The 22990-nt window shown below is 48.1% G+C and overlaps 1 protein-coding gene across 8 annotated transcripts; it reads right to left on the bottom strand.

Annotated features, from left to right (window-relative positions):
• Positions 1 to 1324: 1324 nt before the first annotated feature.
• Positions 1325 to 19734, bottom strand: B3GNT9 (UDP-GlcNAc:betaGal beta-1,3-N-acetylglucosaminyltransferase 9). 8 transcript variants are annotated; one of them, XM_068955471.1, is made up of 6 exons: positions 18235 to 18330; positions 16084 to 17226; positions 15430 to 15537; positions 6541 to 15137; positions 5359 to 5401; positions 1331 to 4440 (listed from the first exon to the last, which is right to left on the bottom strand). In XM_068955471.1, exon 6 carries the CDS (start codon positions 4373 to 4375, stop codon positions 3131 to 3133), a length of 1245 nt encoding a protein of 414 aa, XP_068811572.1. In that variant the 5' UTR covers positions 4376 to 4440; positions 5359 to 5401; positions 6541 to 15137; positions 15430 to 15537; positions 16084 to 17226; positions 18235 to 18330; the 3' UTR covers positions 1331 to 3130. The 8 variants fall into 8 exon arrangements, 5 of the variants coding, with proteins under 5 accessions (XP_068811575.1, XP_068811572.1, XP_068811571.1 ...); XR_011143130.1 differs by lacking the exons at positions 6541 to 15137; positions 15430 to 15537 and having other exon boundaries at positions 1325 to 2368; positions 2477 to 4824; positions 16924 to 17226; XR_694600.2 differs by lacking the exons at positions 6541 to 15137; positions 15430 to 15537 and having other exon boundaries at positions 1325 to 2368; positions 2477 to 4440; positions 16924 to 17226.
• Between the last annotated feature and the right edge of the window lie 3256 nt (positions 19735 to 22990).

Genomic DNA, 22990 nt, shown 5'->3' with positions numbered 1-22990 from the left:
AGCTTTCAGCAGACTCAGGAGAATAGTCTCTGTTTTAATGTTTAGATTAGCGTGAATTCTCTGAGCCATCCATTATTCTATACCATTTGCTTTTGTAATTGGGCTTTGCTTCCAAGAACCTGCTGTAGAAAGATGAATAATTAAACTGACTGCAGGCAGGAAGCGCAGGATTTTAACATTCAATTGCTTCCAGCATTGTCTTTGGCTCTCTCTCTCTTTTTTTTTTTTTTTTTTTTAACTATCTCTAAGTCATCAGTGGGCCTGACCTAATGATGAGTCTTGGCATTTGGTTCCAGTTTATGAGTTTGGAGGTGCTGAATGTGAGGTTTAAGCCAAGCGGGCTCCTTAAAATGCCCAAACCCTGCTACGTAGGTATAGTGTGAAAAGAACTTGATGCTGCATCGGTCCCTGAGATTCAATAAAAGCTGCTGTATTAGCTTCAGATGTTTATTTGTCTCAAGGAAGTCTGCTTGCTTGTCTTGCTATTATTAGAATCCACAAAGTATGTTTCTAACGTTTTCTTTTCTCATCAAGGGTTATAGTCACGAACAAAAGAACAGAGAAGGGAGCAATGCACCCCCAACCACAGCATTGAGTTAGCCTGTTAATAGAAGCCACTTAGAATTTCTTTTTTAAACGGACATGTTTAGTTTTCTGGGATGCAGCTTAAGCCCTTTCAAAACTTCTCAAGTTCATGGGGCTTGCGTTTACTCTTCAAATTTTGTTTTGCTCGGAGAGGTAAAGTGCTATGGCCAGTACTTCTTTTTCACACATTTAAAAGAGGTCAAATGGGCCATGCAGCAAAGGTTGACCTCCATAAAAGGAGGTATAGATATTAGATTTAATTTTCATTGGCCAAAAAAAATCTATTCCATAGGCTAAGGCAACAGAGTGAGCAGTTTGCTCTAGTTGTGTTTCTACCAGCTGTCAGTGTGTGCACTGGCACAAATGGATGCTGAACAACAACTTTGGTCTTGGACAGATTGCACTCATTAATCCTATATTGTGGGTGGATTACAGATCTGAAGGCATTAGAGAGGGAGGAGCCAGGCTTCAATACCTCTCCGAAAGGAAGATCTGCTTAATAAGGACCGCTGAACCTGATAAGCTGCATTGTAAGAAAACATAAGGTAAGGCTTGTTCACTTTTCTATGATTACCATTAAATTACGTCTATCATAAGAAAAGAGGTTTGCCAGGTGAGCCAAAACAATGAATTACCTGTCCTTTTCATGTTGCTGTCCTCATGTGAAATATATGTGGTGGTCATCTTAGTAAGCCGCACACGCAGACGTACTCGACAGACTCACTCTGACAACTAGAGAGGCGTGTTTCCTTGCTAACTTTTAATTATAGTATAAATAATTTCCCAACTTGTAAACGAATCACAGATAATACATTTCTGTACAAGCGCGTAAATACATGCCTATCACACAATCTTCAGACAGGAGAGCGCCTGTGTTTCTCCCATCAGCAAGGCTCATTTCCATACCCTGCAGAGCTACTCGTAAAGCTCCTGTGAGCATTTTGTATTTCAAGGTGTCATCCTGAAAATATCCCAGATCAGCTCGTGGCCCTTTGATTTCTACCTCCCCCTGAAAATACGTTATCATAAGGTTTGAACAGTAAGATGAAGATAACATATTGCTGTATACCTTTAATTTTTCATACCCAAAGATACTACCAACTTGTTTTCCTCCGTGGTGTGCATAGTTAATTTGAGAACTGAGCCCAAACTACAGCTGAGCGGGAGGAACGTTATAACCAGGTCTAAGTGCTTACGTGTTGACCGTTGTTTGAAAAACAGAGCAATCAATCCAGTCACCTTGTCTGATGCTTCAAATGCCTACAGTTACAGATGTAACTGTACAGAGGCAACTGAAACATGGGAAGGCATCTACCAACAGAAAGATTGCTGTGTGTTTTTGCTTTTTTGCAATGCCTTTAGAAAGGCTTCTGTGTTTTGAAACCCTTTTGTCCGAAGGATACCCTAACCCTTCACCTTACATGCTTAGCGATCTCAAAAGTCTCAGCTGCTCTTTGTAGTTGGCTGCATGCAGTGCAAGAGTGCTCGGGTCTGTAGAAATGAGCCCAGTCCATTAGTAAGTTTTCCTTTGGTTTGGAGAAGCTCCCTGAATGTGACACAAACAGCAGTTCTGTATGTTTTTGCCCCCACCAGGAAAAGGCCAAAATAGAGCTCTCCAGATACAAACTTTCTGAAGATCAGCTGCTGTTGGATGACTTTGAGTTCTCACGGAGTGCCAGTCAGCCGATAGCGTAGAGAGCCTGAGCGCCCCAAAATGCCACAGACAGGTCCCCTGGCATCCTGACAGTATATCAGTAGGACAGGTATTTCAACTGATGTGCTGCTATGAATAATGGAAAACCAAGACATAAAGAGGGATGAGCTGAAAGTTCTTCTTATCCTTTCCTTAAAGGCCCTTCAGACTTCTGCCCCTTCCCAACTACCTACTTACCTGTCCTCTGCTCAACCAGCCATGCCAGCCCTCGACCTCCGGTTTGTTTTCTTGTAGTCCACCTTAACTGGGACCCTCTTTCAATAGCTCTGTTCTTTTCTTCTCTTTTGACGCCTCTCTTTTGAAAACCACCAAGGCAGCGGAGAGTTGATTTGAGCATTCACTGGGGAGGCATGATTTCATTTACTCTAGTTACTGTGTTTGGCAATTTCTCAATGAGTCCGAGTGATTCCAATCAAGGCAACAAGTTGACAACCATCCTTGTGCTCTTCGGTATGATCTCTTACTCTGTCTTTCTCTTCCCATGTGTCGCATTTCTAACAATACTGAAAAATCTCTAAGGATTGCATTTTACAATGTGTTTGTACACATTGGCCCTCTAAGCACTACTACAAGTCTAATAAATAATAATAAATTAAAGATATTGTTACGATTATTTTGACTCATTAGCGAAGAAGGACCTACTACTATATAGTATGCGTGTGCAAATGTGGAATTTTGGCAAACTCCTGCAATAGTTTGTCCTCTTCTCTTAATGTAGTAAATAAGATGTGCTAAAATACTCTACTTCTAAAGTGTGTTTGGTTGCAACAGTTTCTGGTTCCCTTGCTCAGCTGGTTTGCCGTGTGTTTCTGCTGCAGACTGCCTGCAGGATCAGAAAGGTGATGCCTGTGTTGCTGTCTGAACTTTCTTTTTCCACTGGAAAGGCTTCTTCACCTGCTTCTTCTGAGTACAGGAAAGCCGAGGGCTGTGGAGCAGATTCCACATTAGCCAAATCTCAGCAACTTTTAGACTGTGAACTACCATGAGATCTTTGTAAAAACAGGGGTCAAACGTCTGTAGATGCGGGGCAGCAGAAGGCTTGACAATGCCGAAGGTCTTGAATCCTTCGTGCAAAATGGGTTTGAGATTGATTCTCTGTAAGCACATGCCCAAAAAGACATCATCAATGGGAAAGAGTTCCACCTCTTTGCAAGCCCTGGACAGTTTCCTCATGGTGCGGCTGGAGAGTAAAAAACCTCCTCCTCCTGCATAGGCTGGGTAGATGCTTAGCCCATACATGGTCTCTGGGATATAGTATTTACTCTTTTGGACACGGATGGGACGGGCGTTGTAGATGATATCCCCGACAAAGAGGTCCTCAGTGGGGTCATGTCTCTCAAGGAAGTCAACAATATTCTCTACATTGACAAAAACATCAGCGTCACCTTTAAAAATAAATTTCACATTGGAGCAGAATTCAGCAGCCCACTTCAGGAAATGGATCTCCTTCAGGGTCAAATTGAAGAAAGTATCCATGAAGTCCCAGAGTAAAATGTCCCTGTATGTCTGACTCTCCTGATGGATAAGGGTCTCCCATGTTGCCAACACTGTCCTGTTCTTTGGTGTTCCCAGGAGGAAAACTCGTTGAACCTGCTCCCCATTCACCAAGCCCTCCCTGCCCCAAGTCTTACGGACGATCTCACGTCTGTCAAAGTCTTCAACCACCGATTTGATAGCAATGAGCAGAAAGGGACCTCCGGGTATTTTCCTGCATTTCTTGGGCTGGTTAATGAGAAGATTGAAGTTCCTGTTGTCTTTGTTTAGGAGATAACGCTTGAAGTTGAAGGTAGAATCAGTCAGTGGCGGTGAAGTTGTAGTTTGGACCCTGTTACTAGCCACCTCTGCTCGTCTAACCATAGGAATTATTTGGGGTCTGGGTACTGTTGCCTCCACTGGCACAGGTCGGCCAGGCGCTTTGGGATCAGAGAAAATTCTCTGTGTTACTGAAGGTTTCTTGTGTGTGAGCTCCTTGTTTCCTGCCGGGGCTAAGTGCTCTAGCTGGGAATAGAGTAAAGAGCCAAGTGCTACCACCAGGAAAAGGGTACAGATCGCATCCCCTTTGAGACGTACTTTCATTGTCTCCGCAGTGTTTTCTGGGACTGTTAAAAGGTGTGTTTGAGCTGCCTGGTGCCAATGTCCATCTGTAAATAAATGTACTGCATGTCAGCAAAGAGGATTCAGCAGCTATGAAGCATGCAGGTAAGACTAGCTAAAGCCCCATTAAAAAAAATAGCCAGGAAAATATAAGGATATTGCCATTTTATTCATGCCAACCCTGAGACACACTAAGGAACTTGCCAAAAGACCCACGGATGGCAAAGCTAGCACTGCTTCCAGCTTCCAGCGCTCTGGCTCTGTGACTTGGTTGGCTGTGAAGCCACTAAGAAGTCGTCTAACGTCCTGAAAAACACTCCTTCAATGCGATGTGAAATCAGCCCTTTCTCCTGCGTCCCTCTGCTGAGCACACTCTGCTGTTTCAGAGATTCCAATGTTCTGGGAGAAAACAAGATGGACCGTGCCGTTCTCTTACCAAAAAAAAAAAAAAAAAAAAAAAAGAAAGATTTATGAAACTTGGTAACTGTTTCTTACTGCTCTGACCCCTTTTTGAATCAAAACTGAGAGGCACAAATCTGGCTGCTGAAGGGCAGACTGTGCGGTGGCAGTGTGTTTAATTGGCAGTTGCTGGAGTTTTCCCTGTGCGCAGAGCCAGCTCTCATAAACTGGCTGTGATTTGTGCCTCCCAAATGAATACGTTAGGTACACTCTTGAACGCACACAGGGCCCTTTTGCTGCCAGTAATATTTATTAACACATTAAACCATTTTAAATAACTTCATTTCAGTTAATAAAGTTAGAAGGAATATGTCATCTTTACGACGTTTGGTAACCAAGGGTGTTTTACCTCTGCCAAATCACCCCTAATCAGTAAGCGAGAGGTGGACAAAAGAAATCCCAATACACAGAAGCAGTCATGCAATGCAAAGACAGGTGTCGAGTGTTTTATTCACAGGAGAGATGAAGCCACCTTGTGAAATAACAAGATTTGATTCCTTACTTACACTTTTCCCAGAGATCTTCTGTCTCATTCAGTCAGTTCTTCAACTGCAAAAAAAAAAAAAGAAAAAAGAAAAAAATTAAAAAGAAGGCAGAAAGCAGCATCTAAAAATAGTTCAGGGAGAGGACTGGTCATGTGTTCGTAGCTGCAGCAAAGGCTGATCCTTTAATCCCAGCTGTACGTGTAGCCACATTATTTCCCACAGTGGCTAAACAACTAGGTGGACCAGAGTCCAAACTGACCGTCCCTCCAGGCTCCCAGGGAAGTGCATGTCTATTTAGTTAAGCTCTGCCTAAACTGAGGCAGGATGCAATCCGAATCCCTACGGTTCTCAGCTGAGAGCAGATTTTTAAAAGATCGTCTTCACCCAAACAAATTTTCCACCAGTGCCTATATATGCCCTTATAGACCCACTGGTAATCTTGTAATCGCATGTGATTTACAGATCTATCTTGCCTGTACTGTATTCATGGAAGCTTGGATTTGAAAGCGTTACAGTTGTCTGATTTGTCTTTTTGTTTGATTTAGCTGAAAAGACCTTATCCAATAACTTCGTGAGCCAAGAACATCTGGTTGAGCTGCAGCCTGTCTTCACTTAAGACACATTCTTTACTTGTGTTGATGGAGGACTGAAAACGGTGGAAAAGCCAGCGCTTGTGGCTTCCTAGGTAAATTATCCCTCTGATTAACTGTTTTCAGCCTACAGAGCATACAGATGAATTATCAGCCTAAAGTCTAGCCACACCGTGGTGTTACTGAGTCAAATATCTTGTAGGCACTGAAGTATTTTACAAGAATCTCCGTTCTCAATGAATCTCCGTTCACTGAGATTCTAATTTGGATATCACCTAAAGCAGGACCCTCTTTAGTTTGGCATCTGGTTTTCATAAATCCTTTTGCACTGGCATCAATTGTATTATCTGCTCATTGTTTCTTAACTGTCATTTTCATATCAGCCTTAGCATTATCTTTTCGAAGCTCAAAATTAGACTGACCAGTTTGTACTTATTAAGGGTTAAAACAGTGCCTGAGATATACATTACTTGGACCTGCTCGTTTAAAAATATGTTGCATTTTCACTCCTACTTAACTGCATCTTTAAGTTACTGTTGAAATGGAAAGTATTTCATCATCACGTGGTATCATTTATGTTTCTTCTAAGTGCAGCTCTAAAATATTTACTGACCTGGTCTGCTTTGTCTCGCGTGTTACTGCAAATTATATTATAGCGAATGGCTCATTTGTGCATTGGTAAGGTTTCTTTTGTTCCAAGTAGATTTAAAACCACTTCCTTCTTGTCCTTCTGATGACCTTGTATTTCTCCTCAGGGCCACTTCTTTCTTGTCGTTTTTTAGCCTCTAGCAGATTTCTCGCTGTCAGGAAGACAAATACTTGCTGTTTTCCCCCGTTTCTTGGGGTTTTTTATTTTTACTGCAGCTTTTGCTTCTCTTCTAGGCCAGGCAGTGTTTAAACTAGTATAGCTTTGATATTAACTATGAGAGTGTAGAATTTTCTTCTTTCCTGGCCTCTCATAGATTGTTGTGAAAATGCAAATAATAGTCAGAAGCTGTTTCCTATTTGTATGCTTTCTCCCACGTGATTTGGCTCATAATTACTTTCAGCATTGTGAAATGGTCCCTCTTAACACGTACAGAGTATTAGTTTGCGTTTTACATCTGTCATGGGCAAATTGCGCTTGGCAAGTCACGGTTACTGTGCTGTGTAGCAACCTGCTGTGTTTCAGTTTTGTGATAAATTGCCCTTTATCTGTCAAGACAATGTTTGCAGTAGCCTTTTTCTCATGTTGCCTTCAAAAATTATTCAGAAGCTCCAGGGATATAAAAGGATCAGTCCTGGAAACCCAGTACACCCAGAGCACACGGCTGAATTTGAACCACTAATTCCTGCACCGAGTCTCACTCACTATTCAAACAGGTACCTAAACAAAGAGGACCTGTCCCAAAACGGTCACAAGAACCAAAACTGAAGCAATTTCGTTATTTCTACCAAAGCAGCTATGCTAAGCAGCTCTGTCCCCAGTGTCTTCCGAGGGAGCTGCAGATGCTCAGCCCCTTGCAGGGCTGATCCAGACAGCGTTGGCATGTTTGTGCATTTGCAGTCGAGCTGAGGCCCTCGAGCGCTCTTTATAAAGTCTCATCTCTTTCTCCATTTTAATAGCACTTTTTTTCTTCTCTTCTGTACAAAAGTCTGATCTTATTTCAGCTGCCAGACTCCAGATGGTAATTAAGGAGCTGGATAAAAGTCTGGGCTCTTTACTATGTTTAATTTTATCGGTTAGGGTTTGGAAGAAAAAGTGTGTGTCATGAAACTCATGATTTCCATGACTTACAGATTTATCCTGGCAGCATCTTGGAGTCTGGCAAGAAGCACCCTCAGAAAAGCCAAGAAAAACCCTGAATTGTTACACGCCTGGGCCGATGGCCCAGATTTTTTTCGGCTTTCATTTATTGAAAGAAAAGAGTCTGAAATAGCAATTTCTGTCCTGAAATAAAACCGTTTAGGGGTGAATACAGACATCTAGTCTTCAAAAGAAGTTGCAAGCTCTTGAAGTGACTCCTTGATTGAATTCTATGGATCTTCCAATCAATATTAGATACTTCCCTCTTTGGAAGGAAACGGCCTCAATTATTGCACAGGTGCCAGCTCTGTTCATGGTTATCAGTGTGGGAAAAGCTCTCTGCCCTGTTACTGAATTGAGAGAGAGAGAGAGAGAGACTGATGATTTTGGCAGATACCCCAGCATTTCCTAGAGCCAGAAAGATTATTCATCTCCCTCAACACCAGGGGAAAAAAAATCTAGGGCTATCAAAGTGAGCAGAAAATATTTGATGCCAAACAAGAGATCTGAGCCCAGCAGAGTGTTTCTCAGCAGAGCTTCTCAGTGCATGTCTACATCCAAAGCGCAGCTGTCCGGCAGCTCACTGGGCTGTTTCGTATGCAGCTGTGATGATGCAGGGAATCTCTGTCCAACTTGAGAAATGTAGCTGAGGTTATAAAATTGCTGTATCACTCAATGCCTTGGTGAACGTGGAGTTAGCTGCCAGGGCTGTCTCCGACGTTCTCCAAGCTAGGAAAAACTGGGCAGTTGTTGCTCTTCATGTTGGCTCCCTGATGATTGCTACGGCAGGGATCATCACAGCAGTGCCTGAATGGAGAAACCTGATAGACCGAGTTTGAACAGGACACTGGAATTTGTCCCAGCACAAGAAAGCCTAGTGCTGATGCCAGAAGGTGTAAAACCAGAGGAGCCGAGAGGAGTGATGCGCAGCAGGAGAGGAGAGACGCTTTTGTAGCAGGGAGGCAGCAGGACTGGCAGAGTGAAGCTGTCTCAGCAGGTGTAAGGAGCTGGAGAGGAAATCTGGATGTCTCAGGGTGCACCCTTATGCTCCAAAGGCAGACCAAAGAAGAGGAGAGCAGTCTTTTATCTAAAACTGTCCACCTTCTGTGTTGTTAGGCTAAGAGTAATTCTGTTACGGAGCCTTTGCTCTGTGTACGCCTGCGTCACCCCTGCCAGGCAGCCTGCCTGCCCGTCAGGCCGTGCACCCAGCACACCTACGAGGTTCGAGGGCTGAGCAAGCCATAGGAAAAGGCTAGGAGGTCCCATTTCTGTGAAGTGGCAGCAAGGAGAGAGCCGTAGGTAGGAAGTGTGCCAGAGAGGCCAGCGGTGCCACAGCCTACTCAGCCCAAGAAGCGATGAATCACACGAGCTCCAAGCGGTTGGAGCTGGACGCGGCAGCCTGGTGAGCATCCAGCTGAGGGAATTCAACCTGGATTGTTACACGCAAGGGCCGAGGGCCCAGTCCGCCTCCTGGTTTTCATTTATTTGAGGGAAGGACTCTGAAATATGGCCAAAGAGTGCTGAAAGAAAAGCAGTTTAATGATGAATATAAAGGTTGAATTAAAAAAAAAAAGTTATTAGTCCTTCATTCTCAGCTGAATGAGGTGAACCCTCAAGCTGATCCTGAAAAATGTCCATCTTTTGCAGCAGCCAGGACATTTCCATTACTGGGCAGGTGCCACTTCTGCTCGCGCTTGTCCATGTGGGAAAAAGTCTCCAGATCCTGTTCCTGAAATCAGTCAAGAAGTCTTGATGATTCTGGCAGATCGCTTTGTTTCAAAGAGTGACTCTTCAACTCTGCTCAGCCTCAGGAAAAGCAGCTGCGATATCCAAACAAAATGAAACGTGGTGTACCAAACAAAAGGGTACTAAGCATAGCAACAAGCTCTGCTGTGTGCTCGTCCCAGCCCAGATGATGGAAGTGTGCTTCCCCCTGAGCACAGCTGTGGGTCATTCACAGCTCAGCTTGCTGCCCTGCCACGTGCAAAGCGTTCCAGGTCACTTCGCAGGTCCGCTTTGCATCCCTGGAGCTGGAGCTGAGACCAGGAGGTCTGGATGGTTGCAGTGGAGGGGTTGTGTACGTCCCTTGGGCCACTCTATACGCAAGGATGTAATTGCTGGCAGAGCATGTCTTCTGTTTCTCTGTAAAATGAGCTAAAGATAACATTGGGGATCCACTGCCAGCATCTATTCAATGAGTTTTCTGCAGTCCACAGGAGAACATGAAAAATTTGGGGTGGAGGGGAATAGACAGAGGACTGCAGGATGTCAGCTGTCCTACCTGCAGTCCTGGGCTGAGGATAAATGACAGAAAGCTGCTCCTCTTGCTGCTCTTCAGAAGAGACTAGGTAAGATTCAGCAAATGTGGAAACTTTCTTTTGGGGAGCTTGGACGCTGTTCTGTTCAGTTTCCTGCACCCAAGGCTATTTGGTGCTAGCGTGACATAGCACCCCTCTGAAGGCAACGGGTATGGCTCTCCTGCGAGGCCAGTTGCCCGGTCTCAGCTTGAACTACCATGTAGTCCATCCCCATGGCATCACGTTAGCAAACCGTTCAGCAGGCGGTTAAATAATAAGGGAGCTAGCGAGGAGGATAAGGAACAGAGAGGCCTGCAGCCGAAGCGTTGGAAAGCGAGGGCAAGAAATTGAAAAACAGGGAAACAGCGGGGAGGAGACAGCATCAGGAACTGCTGCCCTATGGAAAGCGCCAAGCTACAGCCTGGATTTCCATGTGCGTTTATTGATCCTAGAGAGTTCAGTTAAAACAGAAATACTCTTAAAAGTCTGGTCTAGATTTTGATGCTGGGTTTTTGTCCTCATCTTTTGCGGTTTCATACATCTTGGTTGATGGAAGATAATCATGCTGGTTTCTCTCCTGGTGCGTTCATTCGAAGCAGGGGGCTGACTGCAGAGCAACAGCTACGCTTTGAAGCAACCCTTGAGTTTATGGAAATCTGCTTTCGTTTCATGTTGGTTGAACCTTTTCCATGCAGTCGTAGTCAGGTTATAGTGCCCAACACTGGAATCCCAAACCTGGCGACCCTGGCTCTGTGCGTGGGCTGGTGGTTGGGCTCTGGCCTGCAGCAAGGTGGTCTGAGCCTGTGTCCCTCTCCCATCTCATTTACAGCAGTTTTTCCATCCCAGTGTACTCAGAAAGAATAAATCCCAGGCCTTTTGCTGTTCCCAAGCCCTTCCTGATCTTGTGCTGCTGTTCCTTTCTACCTCCTTTCCTTGTCACTGTTTGAGAACCTGGTAGCACCAATAATGACTTAAGTTGTGCCCAACCTGCAGTCACGACTGTGTAAAATAGACATGCCTGGACTAGCTTCATCCCCCCCAAACCAGGATGGTGATAGCAAGAAGTCTGCAGTAATTTCAGCTTTGGTGACTGGATATTCCTACCGGCTCTTGCTTGGGCTTGTCCTCTGAGACCTTAAAGCTCCTGATTACAGGGAGAATGCTTGACGTCTGGTCCCTTCTACATGCTATGGAGAAAAACCCTTTTGATCAAATCAGCACACCCTGGACCCGGACCCCAAAACATGGGAAGCCTGACAGCATCGCTGCTGCGAGGGCAGCTAGCTCTCCCTGACCTCCGGCAAGGCCTGCCAACCCTGCTGCCGCTACCAGGAGTTGGCTGGGAGGCCCCTGGATGATGCTGCGCGCTGAACCAGCTCGCTTTGGGCCAGCCTGCAGGGAGGGAGGCTGCTCAGAAGGCTTGTCTTGTGCTGAGCAGCCACCCCTGGCACGCAAGCTGCTGGCGCGCCGACTGAACTACCTGGCTGATGCAGCTGTTTCTCCAGTTGCACAGGGCTGTGTTTGTCCACGCTCTTCCTGCCAGGCCCACGAACGAGGGAAGGAGAGCGCTGCCCTGATGCATGTGACTGGAGCGAGCCGACCCGGGGGCCCTAGAAGCCCAAGCCTTGCTGATGTACAGCAATTAGGAGTCTCTGCTCTTCCGGGCGGATCCGAGCTCTGCTGAGTCTGTATCTCTTGACGCATCCTGAAACAGGGAACTCATTGTCCTGTGGCTGCTCACCCTGGTGAGGGAGACCTGGCCAGAAACTCAGCTGCGGAGTCTCACTCCCCCAAAGCAGCGAGCATGCAAGTATTCCCCCTGGATGGCAGGGGGGGGAAGAGAGCCGCCCTCATTCTCTAGGAACAGGAAATACCAGGAAGAAGGAATTAAATCAGACAAGTTGGTAAACACTCCTCTCCGGATCCAGCTGTGAACCAGAAGTTACTGTGCAGTGATTTCTGACCACACGCGTGGCTCAGATGAGCTCTCCTCCTGCAGTCACCAGGACAGGGCCTGAGCGCAGAGCACTCTGAATGCAGGACATACAGCTTAATCATCCCCTGCAAATTATCAAATTAAGATAACCCAGGTGCTGGCTGTGTACTGATCTCCTGATCCAGGTGCAACTGTGGTGTGACCCACCTGCCACAAAGGACTGAACTGGAACAGTTTGAAGGCAAGCTCTTTGGGCAGAAACTACTTCATAAAATACCAGGGCCTTTGTCTCTTTAAAAAAGATGAAGAATCGTCTCCCTCCCAATTAAGTGATACAATAGAAAATAAGAAACAGAGTTTTGTTGCACAACGGGAAGCCTGACACCTAACGCCCAGTCTTGGTTCTGAGCTGAGCAAACCTACGGGTGAGCCCGAGGATCGGACATGGGCCCCAACGGGCTTGTGGCCTCCAGCAGAGGCAGAGATCCTCTGGGATCTCATGTCCATAAGCTCCCCCCTCAGAAGAGCTAGAAGCTTTTCCGTACAAAGTCTTCGCGCATTAAATCCACCTGCCATTCCTTGTCTTCCAGCTCAAGGTGAAGCTGTTTCCCTCTTGCCCCTGGTGCTTCTGTCTCAGAGTGAGCTCCCAAGAGGCAGGGCAGGTCCAAGAGGACCAGAGCCTTCCTCATAACAAAACTGTTGGGAAAAGGCTGTGCTGGACTGTCTCACAGCCCTTCCTTGGCCCAAAGTGGGGCCGACCAGTTCTTGTGCTGGAAAACCACATGCTCTTATGCCCTGGTACGTCAGATCGGGCAAGCACAAAGGACTTCTGGGCTCCCCAGAAGAAATCTGCTCCCTAGTGCTCACGTTTTCTGTGATTTCTGGGCTGTTTCGCCGTTTGACGGCTACCAGCACTTAAGGCGCTGCTCACTTTTAAGCATCTGAGCGTGGCCAAAGCCATGCTCCACTTCTGCCCTCTGGATCTCGGGGTCGCTCGCTCTCCCTGTGCTGATGCTCTGCTCCATGAGTACGAAGGAGGGAGCGGTTTCGCTAGCCTACCGGCTGCAGGCGTTGCCGCCGCGCTCAGGGGAAAACGTGGCCGCCGTTCCCTGCGCGTGGTATGCAGCAGCGATGGCCTGGCCCCCTGCCATCCCCTTGGAGCTCAGTCCCCGGCCCCTCGGAGCGCCGGGCCCGGCGGCTCGGGCCGAGCAGTTCCTGGCGATGTGGCTGTTGGCCGCGTTTCAAGGCGGCGATGTTTGCACAGCGTGAGGCTTGGGGAGGGGCAGGGCTGCTGGGATGGGGCCTTGCGGAAGGCAGTCTCCTTGATTTAAAACACCGGGCTGTTGGATCTTCTTTCTTCAAGCCTCACCCTCTCGGCTCTCCCTCCCCTCCTTCCTCACCAGTGGAAATCCTGAGCAGAAGTGTCGAGAGCCAGGGAGCACTTCCCAGGGCAGGCTTGGCTAAAGCCTGGCTCCGGGCCCAGATGCTCGCTCTCCATGGACTCCCCGCTATCCTTGGCAGAGGCTTCTCAGCCCCCACCCTTCCTATTTGTTCCTATCAACTGCTGCTTCAGCTGGGGAGGCAAATAAAGCTCCCATTTACCAGGGCTGCTCCCAGGTGACGCTGCTTTTCACAGGCTCCCCGTTTCCTCTGTACCCTCCCTGCCTGCTAGTGAAAAGCTCTCCCACCAGCACAGCTAAGCGTCCTGGGGTCCTGTTCCTATCGCACCCACTCTCTTCTCTGAGATCGATGTCCATCCTTGTCCCTCTGGCCCAGTTTCCACCCTGGCAAAAAGCCAAGAGAGCTCTCGCGTCTACTCCGGCGAGCTAGAGCCCGCGGCAGCGCAGGGCGGGCTGCAGCATCCGCCAGCTGCCGGGCCACCTCCCCGGCACTACCCACGGTGGGTGCCTTAAAGCTCAGCCAAGGATGTCTCTGTAAGACTCCTACACTGCTATCAGCCATCTGCTCCACAGCCAGTTAACAAACAGCTGGTTGATACACTCGTGCCTTCGCACTCGCTTAAATTCATATCAGAGATCTGCTCCGGTGTAAGTGAAAAGTATTGCTAAGAATGCAAAACTCGAGCAGCGCTGTTTCACGTACGGGTTACTTGTTTCGCTCTGTTTGAGCCGCGTTGAGTTGCCATCCTTCTCTTACCCTCGCTAAACAAATCTAGAGAGTTGCGTTAATGCAAAGCTTTTTGCCCAAGCTTAAAATCACAGCTGAGGTAGGTCAGTACAGCTCTCCTGACAGCAAGACCTTGTGTCTGTTTTGCATGATATGGCTAGCCAGGCTCTCCAAAGCGCCGGTGGGAAGCTGGGTCAGCTTCCAGCGCGGTGTTCGCTCTCCCTGACCTATAGGCGATTCATATAAAAAGCATGCGTGAAACAACTTGGCTTTAAAGGTTTTAACTGGTTTTGGAGTGTTTAAAGGGGAAAAAGTTGTGTGTGTTTGACAAAGGGGAGGAAACCCTCTTTCATTTCTATGTTTGAGCATTATAATAACAAATTTTATTCTTGCTTGGTTTCTTCTTTGTTTTTGTTTGTTTGTTTTGGGTCCCCCCCCCCCCCCCCCGGCAAAGTCAATAACCTCATCCAAGCTGATAACCTTTAAGTGGCAAGGACAGCCAGCTTCTGTCTCTGTGCCTCAAAGGGGATTTGTGAAGAGGTCCCGTTTGAAGCTATGGAATTGCAAAGCGACATTGAACGACTGGACCGTGTCGTCCGGAGGAAATGCCGGGCTGCAAGGCAAGAGACGCCCTTTGGCATGCTGTTTAGCGCGGAGCCCCAGAAGAATGGAGCAACGAGAACAAGTTGCTAGACTGACTTACCAGAAAAAGCAGCCTGTCTCGTTCACACCCGTAGAAGTTTCGAAGTCTATAAACAGGCTGAGAACATGCTGTAAGATTTGATTAGCTGCATGTCTTAAAAGAGCTTTCCCGGGAGTTTGGAGCCTGCTCCAAAGCCAAGCAAACGCTGGGCGAGGGCAGCCGCTGCCTTTGGTGAGCTCGGATCAGCTCTGAACTCCCTAGCGCTGTCTGGTGACCCGGAGCGCCGCGCCAGGAGCGTGCTCTTGGGTGTCCCACCATACAGCTGACCGCTGCTCTGCCGTCGCTAGTCCGGGCCGCTCGCTGCCTTAGCAGCACTCCTGCCCTGCACAAAGTATAACCGTTGTTACTTGGATCGCAGCCCCTGGAGGAAAAAACTCTGTTAGCTGCAGCCCTGCGCAAACAGGTAACAAACACGGCGCTTGCTCCAAAGACCTCTTCCAAATTTCCTGTCTGAGCTGCTTTTCAGGCCAGTACAAACGAACGGACTAGAGCCATGCCGTTACAGGAGAGGATGCCTTATTTCTTACTGATCTGTCTGTCTGCACCGGTCCCCAGCTCTGCAATGTCATTAGCTTCCTGCTCCGTGACCAAGTCCCTCCCGCCGGCTCTGGCGGCCTCAGCTTTCCAACGCCAGGCGCAGGTCAGACAACTACCTGCAAACTGATGCTCCGGTTACTTCCTTCTAGCTTTTATCTGGGCAGGTGAAGCTTTTACAAAGTATAAAAACCGGAGCGCCGAGGAACTGCCGATCTTGAGGCTTCCTGCGTGAAGGACGGAGACGGACGTTAAGCGGAGCGGAAGCTGGTTTGCAAGCCGGCGTGGTTTGCAAGTCGCTCGGGGGGCCGCGTGGCACAGTTTGGGAACTCGGCCGCGTTTAAGCGATGCGAGATGTTTACCCCGGCCCTTTCGGGGCAGCACGTGCCTTCGGGGCGCGTTAACGGAGCGGCTGCTGGGCCCGGCACGCACCGTGCCGCTCTTCCGCGGGACCTGTCCCAGGCCAGCCCCTCCTAACCACAGCACCTGCCCGTCAGGAGCGGCTCCTGCCCCCTGCAAGGTAAGAGAAGGGAGCGGGCAGCTACGTTGTTCAGGCGGAGCGGCCTTAAAGGGTCGTTTCCCAAATGCAGGCGCGGGCTTGCGTGGAGAGGGCCTGCTTTTCAGGAGGACTGAGCGCTCAAGCGGCTCTGAACTCGCGTCCTCAGCGTTTTGGGGAGACGGGGCCCCGCGCGGCGCAGCTGCGTACAGCGCAAGGCGCCTGCCCCTCTTTTGCAAACTGTTATCTCCCCTGAGCCCCAGAGCGGGAGTAAAACCTTGCAGTCTCGCGGAGGCGTCAACCTAAGAAACGGCCACGCGGGAGCCGCGGCCCAGCCGTCCCCGGTCTGCCGTGCTCGCTGCCTTTGCCGCTCCTGCGGCCTCTGCCGAGCTGATACACGGGCCATCCCATTTATTTGCCTACGTGCCACCAAAAAACCAGCAATTAAAATGCACTAACGTGGACGTATTGTTACGGCCAGACACGCGCGTTAAGAGGGAGTTCACGCTGAATTGCTCCACTAATTTTGAGATGATACCCAAGGTATGAGTTTATCGGGGTCTGGCTGAAAGTTGTTTAAAAAATGTGATAAGTAACTTCCTGTTTCATTGGAACTGAACTTTTTTTTCCCTCCTCTTTTTACTATACCGGACGGCTTAAACATTCCTATGAGCTTTGTTTAACGCGTGCAATAGCGCAACACCGTGGGAAGAATCACGTCCCTGTACTGAAGAAGACCATCTTGCAGCGCAACGTGCCGATTCCCGAATACGTTCACAATTAGAAATAACACCCGGCCTTGGAGCCGCTCTAAGCAAAAGCCCCAGACTCGCTTCTGGAGAAACAACATACAACACGCAGAGCAAAGCACGAGCCGCGCGCAGCGGGCCAGAGGCTGCGCGTTCGGAGCCTGTAGCTCGCTCCGCTGCGCGTTAACGATCGAAATCCAGATTGCTGCGTGGCTGCTCGTAAAGAGCACTGCAGCAACGGCACCGCACGCAGAAAAGCCCACGGGATGGAAGAAAACGAAGGCGCGACAACAGCAGAGTCTCCGGTTTGCATTGCTTTCAGTCTAACTGTCCCCCGCCCTGATCGGACGTAAATACTAGATACTTACATCCAACTTGATAGCGCGGCTCCTGCGTCCCCTCGGTAGTGCTTCATCCGCGGGCTGCCAAGCGGGCACATCTGGATCTCGTTAGCGTTAGACATTCCTCAGCCCCTACGCGAAACCGAGGATCTCCTCGCTCAGCACAGCGGCGCTGGGTCTTCCGCGCTCGGGGCCGTTGTCCCGACGAAAGCCGCCCGGGTTTCTCCACGCGCGTGCAGGTAGGTGCGGGCGGGCGACGGGGGCCCGAGGCGACGCGCTGGGCTGCTGCCTTGCGAGCGCTCGCTTATTGTAGCGCGGTGGAAGGAGAAACTGCACCGGGGGAAGGAGCTGGGTTAATTCCCAAGCGCCGTCATGTGATGCGCAGATGCCGCCGCTCGCCGCCTTTGGGAGCGCAGATGTTCCCGCGGCCGCCGGCTGCACGTCCGGGAGCGCCGCGGGGCAGCGCGCGGGACCGCGCTCCGCGTACGGGCCCCGGCGCGGCGCCGGGAACCCCCCAGGAGAGGGGCAGAGGGCGGCTGGCTGGGATTTAAACGCGGTGCCGGGTTGGAGGCTTCCAGGCTACCCACTAATGCTGTCTGTGCTCAAATCCGGCAAAGCAATGGGCTGTTTTATGGGTTAAAAAGAACAACTACCCAAAAAAGGCAATGATTTAACCGTGGCAATATTTTAACAGGAAATGCACTGATTTTTCTGACCGCGTCATAAAATCAATTCTTGCTCTACTCTGTTGCTTTCAAAAACACCCATGCGTTATACATCGTGTAAACATTACTTTGTTATAAGTACTAGTGATTTTTTTACTGTATTTTTAATTTCGGCACCCACATTTTCCTTTATTGAACACAGTGTTACCATGTAAAGCTGTAAGATGTGCAGGTTTCCAATGAACCACCATCAGAGCCCGTGTCTGGGGACTCTGGGCTGGTAAAGCAATTTCGTTATGGTCTGTAGCTGTTTGAAGTGGAGCAGTTCCTCGCTAAACGATGCAGCTGATCAAAAGCCTTGGCCACACGCGCTGCTCAGCCTGATGCTTTCCCTGTGACTGAATCAAAGGGAATTTTTTTCTTTATATCCACAGCAGCAGCAGCCACCTAGCAGCAAGCTATTTTTCATTCCTCCTCCATAAGGAGGCGGATGGAGGTCCTGGAGTCCAGGAGCAAAGCGGCGTCCCTGGATGCTTTGCCGTGTTTCCGTCTGGAAGGTCCAGCCATGGAGAGAGGGCAACGGCTCCCCAAAATCCCCGTCCCATGTAGCATCAGAGACTCGCAGCAGGTATTTCCACCAAGTTTCCTGAGCCAGGTCTGGGGACCTACTTACCCTTGTGCTTGCTGCCGCAGGTGGTGGTGAACACGGGGCTTCGCATCACGGCATGTTGCCTCCCCTGCGCGTTGGGGCGGCTGCTGCTGCTTGAAGAGCCCTGCAGGGAGCCTGGAAAGTAAGGGGGTTTCTGCTGCTGCTTGGTTGCCGTCTCACCTGTACCTCGTTCTCCAGTCACTGAAGCAATTTCCACTGCTGCTGACAGAGGTAGGAGATTCACAGATGACTGGAAATTCTGCGAGAACAAACAAAAGGTCTGCTTTCTATAAAACAGAAGTTACATACAAGGGAGACGGACAGACTTCATGAATGTCCCAACTGTGGCAGGAGTTTCAGGCAGCGTTTGTGCCATATTAGCCACTAGAGAGTCCAAGCGCAAGCCAGGAGGACCTGGCCAGCAACTGGGTGTCTTGGGTTCGGCTGCTAAACTTGCTGTTGTTTGACCTTTGAGCTTCCAGCTCAGTGGGGCCTGAGGTGATTTTTTGACCGCAGCAGAGCCTCAGAGACCTCCTCCAGAGCGCCCTGCCGGACAGAGAGCCGCGGCAGCCTGCAGAGCAAATCTGGGCGGAAAAGGAGAGGCCACACGGCTCCATCTCTCAGCAGGCAGTTACAGGCACGTTGCTTGGCATCAAAGGTCTTGCCAGAGCGCGTGCTGCTTTTGTGTTTCCGTGGATGATTCATTAGTATCTCTGCCCTTGGTCTGTCCCGTTGCCTGTCACGCTGTCTTGCAAGATTGGGACACTGCCCCTTGGGCCATGGGGTGGTTTGTTGGCACGACAGTTAGTTAAGTGAGCCACGTGCCAGATGTCGCTCCTGCCACTGGTACGCAGAGAGCCCTGCTCCCTGCCGTGCTACTCTTGAAGGCATCAAGCCATGTGCTTAGAAATATAGCTTTGCAGCGAATAAAGGACAGTTGAGCTTAGGTTTTAAAGTATGCACTGAGATTTCAGTGATTTAGGGCGAAACACTGCTCTGCTGAAGTTTATGGCAAAAGAAATTTCCCTCTGGTCAGTCTGTGACTTCCTGTGCGAACTTGCTGAACAAGATTTAGTGCTCTGGCTCATCACTTCCCAACCTAAAAGGCAAATAACCTTCCCTAGCCTCTGCAGGTTGTGAGAAAGCTCATTAACAGTAGGAAGCACTTGAGTATTGCAATGACGGTGTGGACCAGGAGGAGTTAGAGGTATCTAATGACACTGAAAGAAAGGAGGGCACCTCTGTCAGGTGTTAGTTTTGGGACAAACCTCTGCCTCTGGCCATGCTGGCTGAAAAGGTTCATCAAAGCAGTAACAAACCTGAAAAACTGGGTGGCTTAGCTTGGTTTCAACTTGTAATCAAAGCTATTAAACTGCAGGAGGGGCACCAACCTTGGAGTGTCAGTAGAAACACATGTGACTTTGGACAGGATCCTGCTGGGCATCCAGACACTTCAGACGAGCCTTCTGAACGAGCTGGTGACGTCTGTCACGGTGAGAGCTTCAGTGAACCCCTCTCTGCTTACTACTGCATTAGTGTTTAAAAAAGAAAGTCTGAGGCACTCTTCATCAAAATTATATGCTTATTTATAAAAAGTTTGGACAAAAATAGAACAAAGTGCTTTCTTATATAAAAGATAATTCCTTGGAGGTTGAATATCCTAGACCTGAGTACACATGATGTTGTAGTCCATAGCTGTAGATGGCCAATCCAGACCTGATGCTGAATATCTCAGAAATTTGGAAGTAGAAGGTCAGCAAGGGATTTTTCCACTGATGGCGAAGGGACTTAACCACATGTCTCCTGCTGATTTAAATATGAGATGTATGGCCAAATCCTTTCGCCCAGTTCAATCCAGAAGAGGAAAAACTGTAAATTACCCCAAAGTCTGGGCCCATCTCAGCACAAAAGACAACTGGCCAGACCCTCATCTGGTGTAGAGCCTGAGACTTTCTAGCTAGGAAACTCCAGCAAACTGTTATACTCGGGGGCTCACATTTCTCATAAAGGTTTGAAACCTGAAATGCTATAGCATTAGCATCCCAGCTTGTGTTAAAAAAAGTCTAGATATGTGTCTCTTCAAAGGTAGGCATGAAATTGAAAACATAAAGCTGGGAAGTGCTGCTGCAAGTTGTCACTTGACCTTTTTTTCTAATTTGACTTGCTATGAAAACCTGTATGCAAATTTTATGATTTCTTTAAGCTCGGGCTTGATTTTTAAGCGCTTCAGATCAGTAATGCTGAAACCCTTTCCTTATTTTTAAGTCAAGCAGAGCTTTGGGATGACGCACTTGTCCACCCTAGGTAGCTGTGGCGTGTGAGAACTGAAGCTGCTTGAATGGGGCACCTCCCCTCTCAATGGTCTTCATTAACCTGCTGCGATGGTGCGTGCTCCTCTTCAACAAGGTAAACCAGTGTATTTTTAACAAGCGTTTAAGAGGGCTAATGCCAGGCTTTTCCTGACTCTGTTCTCCGGGGCAGTATGATATTTTCCTTTGTGACAATTTTAAATCAGGATGTTCGCTCAGGTTTACTTCTAGCAGATGCTTTCGGTCAAAGTATTTATGGCGGCAATTTTAACTTTCCTTCTGCTCTTTGCCATTATCCACTTGAACACTGTAGCTTGGCTAAGCCCAAGAAAGCCATTCCAATTCTTGATCGGACAGAGCGTTTATTCCTTCTGGCAGACTGAAAGGAGCCCATTTCAAATTTGAAACGCTGCTAAAACTACAAAAACAATCTGTACCACAAGAAAAAGCCCTCTTGGATCCCTTCCTGCAAATTCATTTTGGCCTGGTTTCTGCTCTTTGGGCCATATTTTGTCTATTTCATTTTTCATACACAACTGATTAATGCCTTTATTTGCTTTTAGTATTGCGTGCTATTTTGTAGCATGGTTGACTCTGACCCCCCCACCCCCAAATCCCTCAGGTAGATCTTAATACAAGAAGAGCTGTTAAGGGATAAGGCCGAATTCACCAGGAGTGTTAATTTTGGCCTATTATCTCACACACTAGACATGAGCTAATCAGTGTAAATAGCAAGGGAGTGGCATTTGCACGTCTCTGGCGTTTGAGTGGTGCAATCTGTGTGCAACTAACAGTCCGCGGGAAACGAGGAGAGCAAGACAGGAAACGCGGGCTGCCCAAGTACTCTCCTCTTGTCAACAGCAAGCAGCATGACCCTGGGTAGTTGCCCTAGCGCGCCTACTGCAGCACTCGGGGCTCATGCCTAGTGCTGAGGTTCTGGTGTATCAGTAAAGGCTCCCCGAACAGTTAACTCTTTTTCCAGTTCCATTCATTGCATTAACGTCAGAGGTAAAGATGTCCCGCTAATTTCTTCAACAAATCTCTGCAAATGGTTTTTCCTTTCTGACTGTTTCCTTCTGCCCACTGGGCTGTAGGTTACCTTGTCTTTGCACGCTGGAGTAAAACTGCTGTAAAATCCTCCGGATACAACAGAAATAAATTCAGAGTCAAGACCTAACCAAATGCCAAATCAATGCAAATGACACTGTGTACTCACCCCTCTATATCTGAATTTATCCTAGGGCTTCTGTGAAACCCAACTCTTTTGGCAGGAAGGAGCCCACTGGAAACCGAATCGAGTTTTCGCTGCATCTAAGATATGGCCATGGATGACAACTGATCACTGAAAAGAAGGTAGGAAACAGCCACTGCTATTGTCCTAAACCATGCTATGCGCTCAAGACAATTCCACTACGGAATATCACTGGAAAACCCTTTTCTTTCGTCTCTGTGCAATGAAGGCACCTGTGAATGCTGTTAAAGATGATGATATTCCACAAAGGTTGCCAGGAGCTCCAGTGCTTAATGGCGCTTTTGAGAGGGAATCTATGAGTCAGAGGAAACGCACGTGCCAGTTGCTTGCAGAGGAATAAAATGCACAAGGTTTGCATTACAAAAAAAAAAAAAAATCATTCATGCTTAGTCCTCTATAAAACAGTAATGGCAGTGAAAAAGTTTCTCAGACTTAAGTAGATGCTGAATAATAAGCCTTTCTCGTTGTGAGCGCTAACAGATGATATAAAAGCTAGCAGTTTTCACCACTGAGTGGCTGCCTTATAATGGTATATGAACGTTGTGCACATGAATAGCTAGAGTATGAGAACTTAGAAATAGTCTTTATAAATGAGACAATAGGCTATGCATATGATCCTGCACTCTAAAAATCACTTTTGCAAAATCAAGAGTAAACTCTCTTGCCCTTAATCAGAAACTTGAAAATTACTTTTTTTTTTTTTTTAATAGCATTTGCCAGATGCCTTCCTGACAAACAGAGGTCTCCAGCCATGATCTGGCGTAAAAGCTAAATGCTTCGAGGTACGGTTCCATGGCAGGCTAAACTAACTATGATCAGCGTTGCCACGTCGGTCCCAAAAGCAAAACTGGCAGACTTGCTTCCTTTTGGGGACAGCACTGGTACTACTGTAAGGGAGAAGATAGGACATGGACCAGAACTGGGGGAGATGAGACCGCTATACCACTGACTGAGGAAGGCTTAATAAAATGCCATAGCGCCATACCCTTTGTATAGTTGAAGTTCTGCTTCCTTTGACGATAAGGGCAAGATGGGACCAGATTTGCACCCTGAAAACATTCTCTCCGTCTTTGATCCTTTCCATTTACTATCACACTGTGTACATAATCCCCAAGGTCTGCAGTCAAATGCCAGATTCCTCAGGCTCACACTGAGGAATGTGAGGCTCAGCTCATCTGAGGCATGTGGGCTCAGATTTGGTAAAAGTTAGCCATCTACA

The sequence above is a fragment of the Struthio camelus genome, chromosome 10, assembly GCF_040807025.1.
Source record: "Struthio camelus isolate bStrCam1 chromosome 10, bStrCam1.hap1, whole genome shotgun sequence".
NCBI classification, from domain to species: domain Eukaryota; kingdom Metazoa; phylum Chordata; class Aves; order Struthioniformes; family Struthionidae; genus Struthio; species Struthio camelus.
Note: the sequence above shows the minus strand (reverse complement) of the source record. Positions and strands in the feature narration are given on the sequence as shown.

Bases quoted from the DNA above. Each gene is read 5' to 3' on its own strand.
- B3GNT9 (XM_068955474.1), bottom strand. From the start codon at position 4,375: ATGAAAGTACGTCTCAAAGGGGATGCGATCTGTACCCTTTTCCTGGTG.